Source organism: Panthera onca, chromosome C1 (assembly GCF_046562875.1).
Source record: "Panthera onca isolate mPanOnc1 chromosome C1, mPanOnc1 haplotype 2, whole genome shotgun sequence".
Taxonomy (NCBI): Eukaryota; Metazoa; Chordata; class Mammalia; order Carnivora; family Felidae; genus Panthera; species Panthera onca.
This window is the reverse complement of record NC_138346.1, coordinates 128,908,301-128,923,342: the sequence shown is the minus strand read 5'-3', so window position 1 is coordinate 128,923,342 and position 15,042 is coordinate 128,908,301. Positions and strand designations below refer to the sequence as shown.

The window sequence follows — 15,042 nt, the reverse complement described above, 5'->3', positions numbered from 1 at the left end:
TAAAGTACTGTGCTGGGGTGCTTGGGTGGCTCAGTTGAGTGTCCAACTCTTGATTTCGGCTCAGGTTGTGGTCTCTCTACCCCTCCCCCACTCATGTGCCTGCACATTCACACATACATTCTCCCTCTAAATTGATTAATTAATTAATTAAAATGAAATAAAACAAAAGTGCTGTGCTAAACTGGTGCAGCCACTCTGGAAAACAGTATGGAGGTTCCTCAAAAAGTTAAAAATAGGACTACCCCATGATCTAGCAATTGCACTACTAGGTATTTACCCACAGTATACAAAAATACTGATTCGAAGGGCCAAATGCGCCCCAGTATTTATAGCATGTTCAACAATAGCCAAATTATGGAAAGAGCCCAAGTGTCTATCGACTGAGGAATGGATAAAGAAGTGTGTGTGTGTGTGTGTGTGTGTGTGTGTGTGTGTGTATACAGGAATATTACCCAGCCATAAAAAAAAGAATGAAATCTTGCCATTTGCAACAATGTGGATGGAGCGAGGGACTATTAAGCTAAACAAAATAAGTCCAAGAAAGACAAATACCATATGATTTCATTCATATGTGGAATTTAAGAAACAAAGCAAATGAACATTGATGGGGAAGGGAAATAGAGAGAGGCAAACCAAGAAACTTAGAGAACAAACTGATAGTTAACTGGAGGCGAGGGGAAGGGAGTGGGTGGATGGGCTAGATGGGTCATGGGTATTAAGGAGGGTACTTGTTATGATGAACACTGGGTATTGTATTTAAGTGATGATGAATCACATAATTCTACACCTGAAACTAATACACTGTATGTTAAATAACTGGAATTTAAATAAAAACTAAAAAAAAATAAAAATAAAGTCCTGTGCTATATTTATTGAAAAAATCCAGGGTGCCTGAGTGGCTCAGTCAGTTAAGCATCTAACTCTTGATTTTGGCTCAGGTCATGATCTTAGGGTTTGTGGGTTCAAGCCCTGTGTCAGGCTCTGTGCTTTGTCAGCACAGAACCTGCTTGGAATTCTCTCTCCCTCCCTCTCTGCTCTTCCCCCACTCATGCTTGCTCACTCTCTCTGTCTCTCTCTCTAAATATAAATAAACTTAAAAAAAAAAAAAAAGGAAAAGGAAAAATCCATGTATAAGTGGACCCACACACTTCAAACCTGTGTTGTTCAAGGGTCAGCTGTAATCATATTAAAATGTAAAAAGAAACACATATAGTTAATTTTAGTAATATACTTGACCTAACATAATAAATTCAAAATGTTATTTCAACATGTAATCAATATAAAATTATTAGTGAAATATTTTACATTCCTTTTTAAAAACTGAGTCTTCAGAATCTGGTGTTTTCACTTGTAAGCACATCTTAATTTAGTCTAGCCACATTTCAAATGCTCATTGACCACATGTGGCTCAAGGCTACCATATTAGCATAGGTTTAGATTAATGATTTTCTTTGAATTATTTTTTGACTTTTTATATTTTAGACAGTCAATAGTTTACAAGTGATGCCTACTTTTTTGTGAAGTATCATCAGTGTTACATTAAAATTTGGCATAATTTAAGGTATTTTTAAAAAGATGTTATTTTTAAGTAATCTTTACATCCAACATGGGACTTGAACTTACAACCTCGAGATCAAGTGTCTCACACTCTACTGACTGAGCCAGCCAGGCACCCTTGGGTTTAAGATGTTTTTAATTAAAAAAAATGAATTTGGATTATAGGCCGCTGACTATATTTAATTTTCATTAAGGACCTGGCACTTGGAACTGATGCAGAAGGACAGAAAGTGAAAGATTCTATGCGAGTACTTCTTCCAGTTCTACTCAACAAAAATCATGATAATTATGATAAAATAAGAGCGATTCTACTTTACATCTTCAGTATTAATGGTAATTGAGACTTTATTTCATGAATATATTGAAATACTCAGCTCTAAAATCACTTTATAATTAAGTACTTTACTATTCATCATAAGAGAGTCTTAGAAAATTCAAAGATAGTAGCTGAAGTTGGTTAAGATAAACATAAAGAAAAATAGGAAATTGGGAGAACACCAAAGGGGGTATGTAATTAAACATTTGTTTTTTATTTAAAAAGCTTTATTAATGGGTACTACCTGGAACCTAGAGATGATTGTGGTGGCAATTATGTGACTGTTCACTCATATATTTTTATCTAAGGAACTACAGAAGAAAATTTGGACAGGTTGATCCAGAACGTAAAGATAGAAAATGAGAGTGACATGATCCGTAACTGGAGTTACCTTGGTGTTCCCATTGTCCCCCCAGTAAGAAATCTTACATTTGGTATATATTCATATACATGCATGTGTGTGTTTACATTAAATATGTTTCCTCGTATGGGAAATCCATGTGGATAGCTTAATTTCACTCGATAGATTTGGTAAGTAGAAAAATTTTAATTTTATTTTCTGTATATGAGTAATTTGTACAAGTACATTTTCTAGTGAATTTGTATCTTTTGTTTTCTGTTGTAATTTGCTCTTATACTTTTCTGTATGATTCATCTATAGCAAATTTTGAAAGAATTCTGTTTAGAATCCCAGTCTTTACCATCAAGTTTTATAGCACTTTTGAGTAAATATAATTTCTGACACTATTACAAATTGTATCATTGGAGCACAAAATACTGTGAAATTTTGTGACCACTCCTATTCAGATTTTTTTTGAGTAAGCATTTCCACTCTTAGTTCTAAGTCAAATACACATAGTATTTGGTGTAAATTACGTATGTTTTTAAGAAAATGTAATAAGTGAATATTACTAAATAAAATTACTGGTTTTTAATTTTTTCCTCTATTTGTATTAGTCTCAACAAGGCAAACCATTAAGAAAGGATAGGTCTACAGAAGAAACTTTTCAACTCTCCCGATGGACACCTTTTATCAAAGATATTTTGGAGGTATAATTCATTAAATTTTACTTATACGCTAAGCGCCTTTCTGTAGAGTATTCTTTACTCTTTGTATATTTGTCCGTCTGAGCATATCTATGGGTCAGGAATTTTCTGCACTACTGGGAGAGTTCACAAAAGAAGGCTGTATCTGGGGTCAGGGGGAGAAAGGAAACTTGAAGATTCTTTCTGTGAAGATATCAAACAAACTTACACACTAATGGCCTCAAGATAAAAATAAGTACACATACTGCCTTATGAAAAAAACTATTGTTTTAATAACTCTATGTAGCATAAATATAAATAATTTATTTGAATGAAAGTTCAACAAAATAACATTTGTATGTTACCACTGTTAGAAAGTGTTAGACTCCAGGGGTACCTAGCTGGCTCAGTCAGTTAAGCATCCGACTTCAGCTCAGGTCATGATCTCACTGCTCATGAGTTCAAGCGCCGCGTTGGGCTCTGTGCTGACAGCTCAGAGCCTGGAGCCTGCTTCGGATTCCGTGTCTCCCTCTCTCTCTGCCCCTCTCGTGCTCACACTCTGTCTCTTTCTTTCAAAAATAAACATTAAAAAAAAGTTACACTCTAGTATTCTTGGAAATGTATTTGTGATATTAAACTGTAAATTGTAGTTTGCTGTTATATCCAACAGATGGTTTATGCCTTTAATACTGTTTCCTTTTAGAAATTAATATTCATTTATAGGAAATTAGAAAATGAACTAATAAAAATTATATTATGAACAATAAAATCATGGCATTGATTCTTCAGTTATAATCATATAGTTCTATTTATTCCAATTTTCCTTTGACTTAAACCCCAATTTCTATTTTGCTTTGGGAACTAAATGTTTATAATTTATTACTATGATTTTCCTCTTTTGCTTGGCTAATTTTATGTCATTCATACATGTTTAACATAGATGAAAAGTTTAAAGAATTTAGACTTTGTTATATAGCATACGATTTTTTTCCCTATCCATAACAAGGATGTAGAATTAAGTAGTCTTTCTTGGCTAGTACTTTAAAAAGTATATATCTTAATGTTTGAGAGCAAGAGAGCGTGAGCAGGGGAGGGACAGAGAAAGAGAATCCCAAGTAGGCTCGGCGCTGCCAGCAGAGAGCCTGACAAAGGGCTTGATTTCTTGAACCTTGAGTTCATGACCTGAGCCAAAATCAAGAGTCGGACACTTAACTGACTGAGCCACCCAGGTGGCCCTTGGCTAGTACTTTTAAAATGAGAATTGACTATCCTGAACCCTGTAACAAGAATTTGCATGTTAATTAAACAATAGTCTATTTTGGCTCAGTGACATTCTAAGGCCTTCAAGATTTCTCCTGAAACTTGGTTTCTTTGCTTCTTACAATCTTTTTATTTATGTATTTATTTATTTAGTTACTTTACTTACTTACTTACATGCAAGTTAGGCTTCTTACAATCTTAATGAAATATTCTTGGACTACTCAGTACCTTGTGCTCATTCCTTGTGCCCACCTACTGATACCTATTATACTACCATGCTGTAAAGCAGTGGTCTCCAAACTGTTTTAATCATGTACACTTAACCATAAAAATTATGAACATGAGTTATAGCATATGAACTATCTGTGAACTATGCATTACTGTACTGATAAAGCATAATGTATGTATATAGTATACCCATGCATATAAGTATATTATAAAATGTAACCCTTAAAAAAATTTTTTTAAACATAAAGGAAAACTTCTCTCATCCCCTTGGATTGTCTTGATTACCCCTAGGTCAGGAGCGCACATTTTATTTTAGAGCCATTGCAATGAAGGGCAAAACCTGGACTCTCCAGTAGCCTAAGAGGTATGTCAGGACTAGGATGGTATTTAGAAACCTGTAGTGCTCTAGAGATAAAGGTTTTGATAAAGTCTCTGTAATCCTTACACCAGTAGACCCTCCAAATGAAACTTAGACATTCAGTAAATATTAATTTAGTAAGTAAATAAAGGATTGCATTAATTTTTGAAGCAAGTAAGGTTTGTAAGTTTCAGAGAGAGGGTTAACCTTATTTTATTAAATATTTATATATCTTGAGGTTCCTTAATTGTTAACACAAATTTTGAGTTTTATGTAAAACATACAAATAAAAAATCCTGGAGGGGGCACCTGGGTGGCTTAGTCGGTTGAGTGTCCCACTTCGGCCCAGGTCATGATCTCATGGTTCATGGGTTCAGGCCCCGCGTTGGGCTCTGTGCTGATAGCTCAGAGCCTGGAGCCTGCTTTGGATTCTGTGTCTCCCTCTCTGTCCCTCCCTGGCTCGTGTTCTGTCTCTGTGTCTCTCAAAAATAAATATTAAAAAAATCCTGGAATTTACATTTTTTTGATGGTGTTAATTTTTTTCTTCCCTAGGATGCCATCGATAATAGATTAGATTCAAAAGAATGGCCATATTGTTCCCAGTGTCCAGCAGTATGGAATGGCTCAGGGGCTGTAAGGTAAAAGCTATAGAAGTATGATATTATAGACTAATAATTGAAAGTACTCTTACGTTGAGAAGTACTCTTATTTTGAGAATTCTCCTGGAAGAATAGTTACTTAGAAGACAGTTTTTCCTTAACTGTGACCTGTTTTAAATGAGTCTAGGTAAGCAATATGAAAACATACCATACTGTAGAACAAATGAATGTCATGATCTTATGTAATGCAGGGGTGTCAACTCCCAGACCCTACTTTGCACAATACCTAAGGCTTTGTCTCCTTTGTTCATTAAACTGGTAAACATCCTTGTTTGCCAAGACTAAGCTGACATTCTACAAGGCAGACCAAGCCTCACCTCAGTTTACCAGCCTAGTTTTTAGCTTCCTTTTTACTGCTGGCCTTTGGGAGATTTCTCTTACTTGTTTACTTTCAGCTGTGCTTTTAAAAAGAGTTTCACTCTTATTTTAACCAAAGCTTCTAGATGCTTTCTAGAGTGAGATTTTTAGGATCTAGGGATTTTAATTACTATTTGTTTAATCTATCAGAATGTAAAACACTAGCACAGCATCTTATACATATATGTGAAACAAATTAAATATAATCCCTCAAAACTGCTATTCAGAAGTTTAAAAATTGTTAGAATCACATAATTGTTTTGAGCAGCATGATCCCATTTTTCTTCCCTTTTTTTTTTTTTTTTTTTTTTTTGCTTCCTTACTCTAATTCTCTTACTTTGGAAACAGTTTTTAAACCAAAATTGCACTTTTAGTATCTCCTTGATGTATCTTTTATGGGAATCATGAGTGTATCTTAATTCCTGTTTCATCTTTCAAAACCAGTTACTGATTCTTACTTTTTTTCCTGTTGTTGACTCCTTCGTCATTCCTTAAGATGTCAGATGGAAATGATGTAAACAAGAACATTATTAAAAGTTTACTATGGGATCCTACATTGCAGGATCTTAGAGGTCCTCTAGAACATGGTCTCCACAGTGGGTGACAAGATGATTTGAGGGTATTTATTTTTATAAAAGAGGGAGAAATTAAAGCTTTATTAATATGCACCAATACACATATAATTTAAAAAAAATTTTTTTAATGTTTATTTATTTCTGAGAGAGAGACAGAGCATGAGTGCGGGAGAGCCAGAGAGAGAGGGAAACACAGAATTGGAAGCAGGCTCCAGGCTCTGAGCTGTCAGCACAGAGCCTGATGCAGGGCCTCAAACCCACAAACCATGAGATCATGACCTGAGCCGAAGTCGGACACTTAACCAACTGAGCCACCCAGGCGCCCCTAGATGTACAAAAATTTTATTTTGAAATATTTACTTTTGAAGTAAAAGCTCAAAATTTTGACTAGTGAAGTGTGGGAACATGATTCCTGTGAATAGCAGTGCTATCCAGTAGAACTTTCTTGCAGTAATGGAAATGTCATATATCTGTCCTCTATAGTATGATAGTCACTAGCCACATATGGCTGTTGAGCACATGATATGTGGCTAGTATGACTGAATTTTTAATTTTATTTAATTTTAATTAAATTTAAGTAGCTTTGAGGCACCTGGGTGGTTCAGTCGGTTGAGCGTCTGACTCTTGGTTTTGGCTCAGGTCATGATCTCATGGTTCATGGGTTCGAGCCCTGAATCAGGCTCTGTGCTGATAGTGCAGAGCCTGCTTGGTATTCTCTCTCTTTGCCCCTGTCCCACTCACGCTTGCTCACTCTCTCTCTTTCTCCCTCTCTCTCCCTCTCTCAAAATAAATAAATAAACTTTAAAAAAATTTTAATAGCCTCATGGAGCTAGTGGCTCCTGTATTGGACAGTGCAGATCTAGAGCAATCTGGGGGAGGAAGTGACATATAAATAATAGCTATTATTTATTGAGTGTTTCCTTGGTACCAGATTGCATACTTTGTGTATCCTGTACATTTTTTCATTTAATCCGGAAACAACCCTTGAAGTTTAGAAAGAAGTTCTGTAACTTGGTGAAAAGTGCAACTGAATTAGAAAGCAACAGAATCAGAATTGTAACCCAGGTCTAACTCCTTTTATCTTTTTTTTTTTTTAAACAACTTTATTGAGGTGTAATTGACTTAGAAACACTGTATATATTCAAGATCTACAGTTTGGTATTTTGATACATGTATATTGTAAATGATCACCACAAGCTAATTAATGTATCTATTACCTTTACAAAGTTATCATTTTCTTTCGCATGTGTGTGGGTGGGGGGGGGGGCGTGAGAAGGCTTAATTTAATAATTTAAGATCTAACCTTTTAGCAAATTTTCAATATACAATATAATTTTTGTTAACTATAGTCACTAGGCAGTACATTAGGTCTCCAGAATTAATTCATCTTGCATAACTGAAACTTTGTGTCCTTTGATCAACACTACCTCATTTCCCTTTCCCGCCCCCAACTCCTGGCAGCCAGTAATCTATTCTCTGCTTCTGTGAATTTGTTTCATATTCCACAGAGAAGTGAGATCATGCAGTGTTTGTCTTTGAGTCCAATGTAATTTCACTTAGTGTAATGCCCTGCAGGTTCATCCATGTTGCCATTAGCAGAATTTCCTTTTTTTTTTTTTTTTTTAAGGCTGAATAATATTCCACTGGATATATACACTACATTTTCTTTATCCATTTCTCTACCAGCAGACATTTAAGTGTTTTCCGTATCGTCGCTATTGTGAATAATGCTGCAGGTAACACAAAAGTACAGATATATCTTCAATATCTCCTGCCATCATACTCCAGTGAGTTCCAGCATGGAATGTCCCAGTACCACATCAACTGCAAATCCATACCTGTGCCTCCCTCCCTATACCTATAAATACAGCTGACATTCTCATTTATTTCACATGAAGAAATAATATACCTGAGAAGTCTGTGACTTTGTGAAGTTAAAAAAAATGGGGAAAGTGGCACTGAAGCAAGAGGGTTTTAAAGACTCCAGAAAGTCATAGACTTTTCAGGTATATAGAGTTTTATCTTATTTTTATATTTTATTTTTTATGAGAGCCCTCAGAGACCACTCTTTTTAAAAAAATTTTTTTTTAATTTTTTTTTTTTTTTTTAATCTATTTTTGAAAGAGAGACAGAGAGAGAGAGAGTACAAGCAGGGGAGGGGCAGAGAGAGATGGAGACACAGAATCTGAAGCAGGCTCCAAGCTCTGAGCTGTCAGCACAGAGCCCATTGCAGGGCTTGAATGCACGAACTGCAAGATCATGACCTGAGCTGAAGTCAGGTGCTTAACTGACTGAGCCATCCAGGCATCCCCCCACTTTTTTTTTTTTTTTAAGTTTATTTATTTTGAGAGAGAGAGTGAGCAGGGGAGGGGTAGAGAGAGGGAGAGAGAATTCCAAGAGTTGCACCGTCTTCCAGCTGAGCCAGCCAGGCACCCCTGATCAAAATTAAACTTGAAGTGACGCTGTCCTATCTAATTCTTGATCCTCCAGTCATACCATAGTTAAGTCATTTCCATAAAATCAGTGTAGTTGGTGCCAAATTTGAGTTTGCTTGAATTAGCCTTTTTAAGAAATCTACAAGCACTATGGTTTTGGAAATGTTTCTAACATGTTTGTGTTTATTTTTTAGTGCTCGCCAGAAGCCCAGAGCTAATTATTTAGAGGACAGGAAAAATGGCTCAAAACTGATTGTTTTTGTAATTGGAGGAATTACATACTCTGAAATGCGTTGTGCTTATGAAGTTTCTCAGGCACATAAATCCTGTGAAGTTATTATTGGTAAGTCTTTTTTTTCCACATTTCAATTTTATTTTAAACAAACTCTAAATGCAAGAATATATATGTAAAACTTTATGTTGTATTTTATATGTAAGACTAAATTGTTTAGTGCAAAAAGGTATTAATCATAGTGTGTTTTATGTGATGTACTAGTTTTTCCTGGTTGACCTTTTTGATAATTTGATTTTTAAATACTCTGATTTTGAAGGAATAAGCTTGAAGATACTATATGACTTAAATATTAAGTATCTTTTAAAATATTATGTTCTGCTCTTATGAAATAAATTTTGAGACATAAATACATTTTTATTACAGAAATATTTTGAATGTTTTTGTGGATGTGACATTGGCAAGTCTTGTGTGGAATTTAGTTTTAAGAATTTTATCAAAGCCACTGATATATAACCTCTCCTCGTCTATGGAATGCAACATTTGTACACCAGGTCTAAATCTAGAGCACTGCTTAATGATCCTGTGGTTGAACAGTGACTATTGTGTTCTGCCACAGGGATAGAATAACTTCCAGTTTTGCTGTTCAGCATATCAATATATAGCACAAAGAAGACAGAGCCCTAGGAGTGAATTATTAAGCCTACTGTTCAATGAAGAGGAAGGACTTGAAATATTGTGGTATAGGCAGATTTCAGGAACGTGTCCTATAGAAATTTTGCTAAATTGCTCCAAGCTATGGCACTTTGCAAATTTGAGGGACAGGGCAATATAATTAACCAAGAAGAATCTATTTAAGTGCTGGCCTCTGAAAATTTATCTTTTCTCCTACCAGGTTCTACGCATATTTTAACACCCAGAAAGCTTTTGGATGATATAAAGATGCTGAATAAACCCAAGGATAAAGTCTCCTTAATTAAGGATGAATAGGGATTTTTTTTTTTTTTTTTTGGAGATTCTTATTAATATGTTCAACTAAAATAGATCAAGACAGGGTTGCTACCATGTAATTTAACACTGTAAATATTTTATGGAATAATGATTTTTCAAACATACTTCTTAAGGGACTTTATGATTACATATCTTTGGATTTGCCATGTTTAATAATTTAAATAGTGTTGCTTTGTAGATGATGAGAAGAAATGTTAAAATGCTTTCTAAAAGGAAATTTTTCACCTTTGGGACTGAATATATTAGAATTGTGGGTAATTTTTCACAACTACCTATGTACATATTAATTACTTACCAGATGCTTATCTGTCTTATACTGAAATATAGTTTTTTGGGAAAGAATTATTTTAAGTGAAAAGGTAGTAAAAGTAAAAACTTTAAGTGTGTGTATGATAGAATGATTTTCTATAAGTGCAGGTTTTTTTCCATTTGAAATTCATAATTTCTTTTATGTGTAAAATAGTATTGTCATTAATAGAAATAATTTCACAGTGTATACTGTCTTCCCAGATACTTCTAAAGAACACAATTTTATGTAATTTCAGAGTCATGTATGTTTAAATTAGAAAGCCAAAATTAATTGTGAATATTCTAAGAGAAAATAAATGTATAGTTACAAAAATTATCTTTTGGGGGGCAGGGGAGGAAAGGGAAGTTGGGAACTTAAAAATTCTAAATCAGAGAGTTACGAAAAAAAAAGAATGCACCATAATCTTCCCATCAAGATAGCCCGGGTTGATATTCTGTAAAAACAATGTAATATTTGTATAGGTTGGATAATATAAGGATGTGTTTGCACAGGTATTACACAAAAGGAATGTCTTCATTTCAAATATCTCTTTTAACCTGTCCTCCTAGTGTTGTCACATTATGGACCATAATTTTATATATTACTCATCTTCAGAGTTTTGCTTATATATAATGCTGCATTATTTGGGTACATAACCTTCGCAAACACTCAAATTTTTATAATATAAATTTCTGGCAATGGCATAGCTGGTCAAAGTATTTGTGCGTTTAAAATCTAGCTGACCCTGGGGCGCCTGGGTGGCTCAGTCGGTTAGGCAGCCAACTTCGGCTCAGGTCATGATCTCGCGGTTCATGAGTTCGAGCCCCGCTTCGGGCTCTGTGCTGATAGCTCAGAGCCTGGAGCCTATTTCAGATTCTGTGTCTCCCTCTCTCTGACCCTCCCCTGTTCATGCTCTGTCTCTCTCTGTCTCATAAGTAAATAAAACGCTAATAAATAAATAAATAAATAAATAAATAAATAAATAAAAAAAATCTAGCTGACCCTTGAACAACATGGGTTTATGGACACTGACCCCCACCCTCCCCAACCATGCAACTGAAAATCTGCATTTACTCCTCAAAAACTTAACTACTAATAGCATACTGTTGACCAGAAGCCTTAGCAATAACGTAAACAGTTCAATTAACACACATTTTGTGTTATATGTATTATATACTGTATTCTTACAATAAAGTAAATGAGAGAAAAAATGTTAAGAAAATCATGAGAAACAGGGAGCCTGAGTGGCTCAAGTTGGTTAAGTGTCCAACTCTTGATTTTGGCTTAGGGTTCAAGCCCTGCATTGGGCTCTGTGCTGACAGCACACAGAGCCTGCTTGGCATTCTATTCTCTCTCCCTCTTTCTCTGCCCCTCCCCTGCCTCTGCGTTCTCTCCCTTTCTCTGAATGAATGAATGAATGAATGAATGAATGAAAATCATGAGAAAATAACTTACAATACTGTACTGTATTTTTATCTAAAAAAATCTATGTTGTTCAAGGGTCAACTGTGCTGATAGGTATGACCGTTATGTAGTAAATCCATCACTTTTCCTTTATGGCTTTGGTATTATATGTTGTACTTAGAAATACTTCTTACGCTCAATATTATAAAGTCATTCACTGTTTCTTCTGGAACATTTCAATAAGTTCATTTTATTTTTACAGATAATTCATCCATCTGGAATTGACTTTAGTGTGAGAATATATGCTAGGTACGGTCTCTTAGCACTTGACATTATGTCCCATGCCTCCCCATCTCATACCAAAGGGGATGAAAGGCCAAAAATGAAGTTTTGTAGACTCCAAGGTAAGTAGGGTTCGTTCTGAACAGGTTAGGTTCTGCCAGGGATTTGCATTTGGTCAAGATTTGGAAGGTAGAGACCATATACCACGGCTGTGCTAGTGGATAAGCAAGCTCCTGCCACCTGAAGTTTGTAGCAACCAGACTCCATGTTTTAGTGTCTGTCACCTGCTGCATGGGCACGAGGCAATGCTGGTGGCAGTAACAGCACTGAATTTATATTATCTGGATCACAGAAGGTGATATAACCTTGAGTCTAAAAGCATGTTGGCTGGGGCATCTGGGTGGCTCAGTCAGTTAAGTGTCCGACCCTTGATTTCAGCTCAGGTCATGATCTCACAGTTTGTGAAGTTGGGCTCTGTGCTGACAGCTCAGAACTTGCTTGAAATTCTCTCTCTCTCTCTCTCTCTCTCTCAAAATAAAAATTAAAAAAAAAATTTAAATTAAAACATGTTGGCCCCCACTTTCTGCCCCTGCAGCTTTTTCTCTTGATTTTTAAGGACCTATATTCAGTCCCATTCTTTGAAATACCTAGCAGAGTTTCTGTTCCTACAGTGAACCCTGACTGATAAATTATTTAATAGAGATCCAGCTTTCTTCTTAAATACCCAGATATTGTACAGATTTTATTGGGTAATTTCTCCTTCCCCAACTAGTCTGAAATACTCCCTTTATCATAGACTTTATTTGCATTTCGGTCTGTTTCTGAATTCTGTTTTATTGACCATTAGTTTGTATTTTTCCCTATTTTAATTCATGCTGTATTTTAATGTGTGATAGATATAATCTCTACCTAAATCACTGTTACTTTTCAGAAATTTTCTGGCTATTACATTTTTCTAAATGAACTTTAGTATCATTTTGTTAATACCACAAGTTATTTTGGTATTTTTATTAGGATTGCAGTAAATTTGTAGGTTAATTTAGGAAAAATTGACACCCCTATAATATTGAAATTTGAAATTTAGGAATATATAATGTCTTTTTATTTACCTAAGTCTTTATAACCTTCAGAACCTTTATTTTCCTCATATAGGTACTGTATATTTCCATAATATCTTTCTTTTGTGATTCCATGTGAATTGGATCTTTTATGTTATTTTCAAACATTTTTTATATAGGAAAGCTATTGTTTTGATATATTAATTTCATAACTTGCTGTTTTACTAAGTAACAATATGCAAGTGCTGACTTAGAGCATTATATGTGCCAAGCAGAAGTGCTTATATTACCTCATTTAATCTTCTCATTTAATCCTATGAAGATAGGGACTATTATTATCATCTCCATTTTAAAGCTGAGGAAACTAGGGCACATAAAGGTTATGTAATTTAACCTCGATGTTTATGTGGAGAGGAAAGGCTTGACATTAATAAACAGCTCTCTTTGAATATCAAGCGTGGGAACAGTACTTTGTCAGTGAAAGGGCTGGTTTTGGGTGTCTGCATTTTATTTGTGGTCCTTGTAAGCCTTGGTTACTATCAGTCCAAGGTTAGTACTTGTGTGGAACAGAGATTTAGACTAATCCAATGCCCTGTGACAAATGGAACCAAAAGTGTGATGACAGCAAACACTGGCCCATTCATTGAGTCACTTAACACCTCAGTGATGATTTGTCCTATCACAATGATGTGAGATCCTTTGAGGCCTCCATTTTACATGTATTTTAGTCTTAGAATTGGAGTGATCCTTTGTTTCCTAAATCTCTTACTGAATTTGAAGATGTAAGTGTTCATCTCACATAAATTCTTAGTATAAGCTAATTCCACCTTCAGAATTAGCAATTACAGATTCTGATACCAAGACCCTGAAGAAGACATTTCACTGTTACAACTAAATGAAACCATTTATTCAGTATCTCTGAAGCCCACATTAATTCCTGTTGATGTGTGCTTGGCTTATAAAGTATAGTGGATTCACATTGTTCAACCATATTCACAAAAAAATAAGAAAATATCAGTCGTTCACAAAGACAAAAATTCTTGGATTTGAGCCCAAAAGCCCAGATCCTGGCAGTTTATTTTTGTAAGATGTGATGCCTCCATAACTCACTTCTCCTGTAGGTATTTGTAACTTTCTGTGAATTCTGTCAGGTTGCAGGCAGATTTCTTTTAAAATCAAAGGACCAAAAAAGTCTTCATCCCACAATAAAATTTCTGCTACCAAAACAACAATTTGGGCATTAAATATATTCGTATTTAATATGAATTAGGTCTGTTTTAAATCTTTAAGATTCAGGGGTGCCTGGGTGGCTCAGTCGGTAAAGTGTCTGAGTTCTACTCAGGTCATGATCTCGCAGTTTGTGAGTTTGAGCCCCGCGTCAGGCTCTGTGCTGACAGCTCAGAACCTGGAGCCTGCTTCGGATTCTGTGTCTCCCCCTCTCTCTGCCTCTCCCATGCTCATGCTCTCTCTGTCTCTGTCTCTCAATGATAAATAAATGTTAAAAAAAAAAATTTTTTTTTTACGTAAATCATTAAGATTCAAATCAGTAAGATTACAGTAGAAAGGAGTGATAAAAAGATGGGTTTTCATTTGTATAATCTAATAGTTAAAGTGGATGGCTAGAATTTTTTTTTTTTTTTTAGGATTTTACTTTTGAATAATCTCTCTACACCCATCCTGGGGCTCAAACTCCAAATCCTGAGATCAAGAGTTGCATACTCTCCCAACTAAGCCAGCCAGGCGCCCCCTAGAATTTTATTTTCATTTAGTTTTATAATTTTAGAGAATGAAAGCTGGGGAGAGAGGCAGGGGGAGGAGAGAGAATCCCAAGCAGGTTTCATACTCAGCACGCACTCTGACGCTGGTCTTGATCCCATGACCCTGGGATTGTGACCTGAGCCAAAATTGAGTCACTCAGCTGACTGAGCCACCCAGGCACCCCTAGAATTTTTTATTAAAGAGATAAAAGCATTCCCCCCTCATCCTGCTTGCTTG

The 15,042-nt window shown here is 35.4% G+C and overlaps 1 protein-coding gene across 1 annotated transcript in view; it reads left to right on the top strand.

Moving 5' to 3' along the window:
* STXBP3 (syntaxin binding protein 3) overlaps positions 1 to 13,496 on the top strand; it is a 62,545-nt gene extending 49,049 nt beyond the window's left edge. The window contains exons 14-19 of the mRNA XM_060623123.3: positions 1,752 to 1,890; positions 2,182 to 2,288; positions 2,831 to 2,923; positions 5,298 to 5,383; positions 8,966 to 9,114; positions 9,899 to 13,496. Coding sequence (XP_060479106.1) covers positions 1,752 to 1,890; positions 2,182 to 2,288; positions 2,831 to 2,923; positions 5,298 to 5,383; positions 8,966 to 9,114; positions 9,899 to 9,993 — 669 coding nt within the window. The 3' untranslated portion in view covers positions 9,994 to 13,496. The remainder of the gene's footprint in view (positions 1 to 1,751; positions 1,891 to 2,181; positions 2,289 to 2,830; positions 2,924 to 5,297; positions 5,384 to 8,965; positions 9,115 to 9,898) is intronic.
* The last annotated feature ends 1,546 nt before the right edge of the window (positions 13,497 to 15,042 follow it).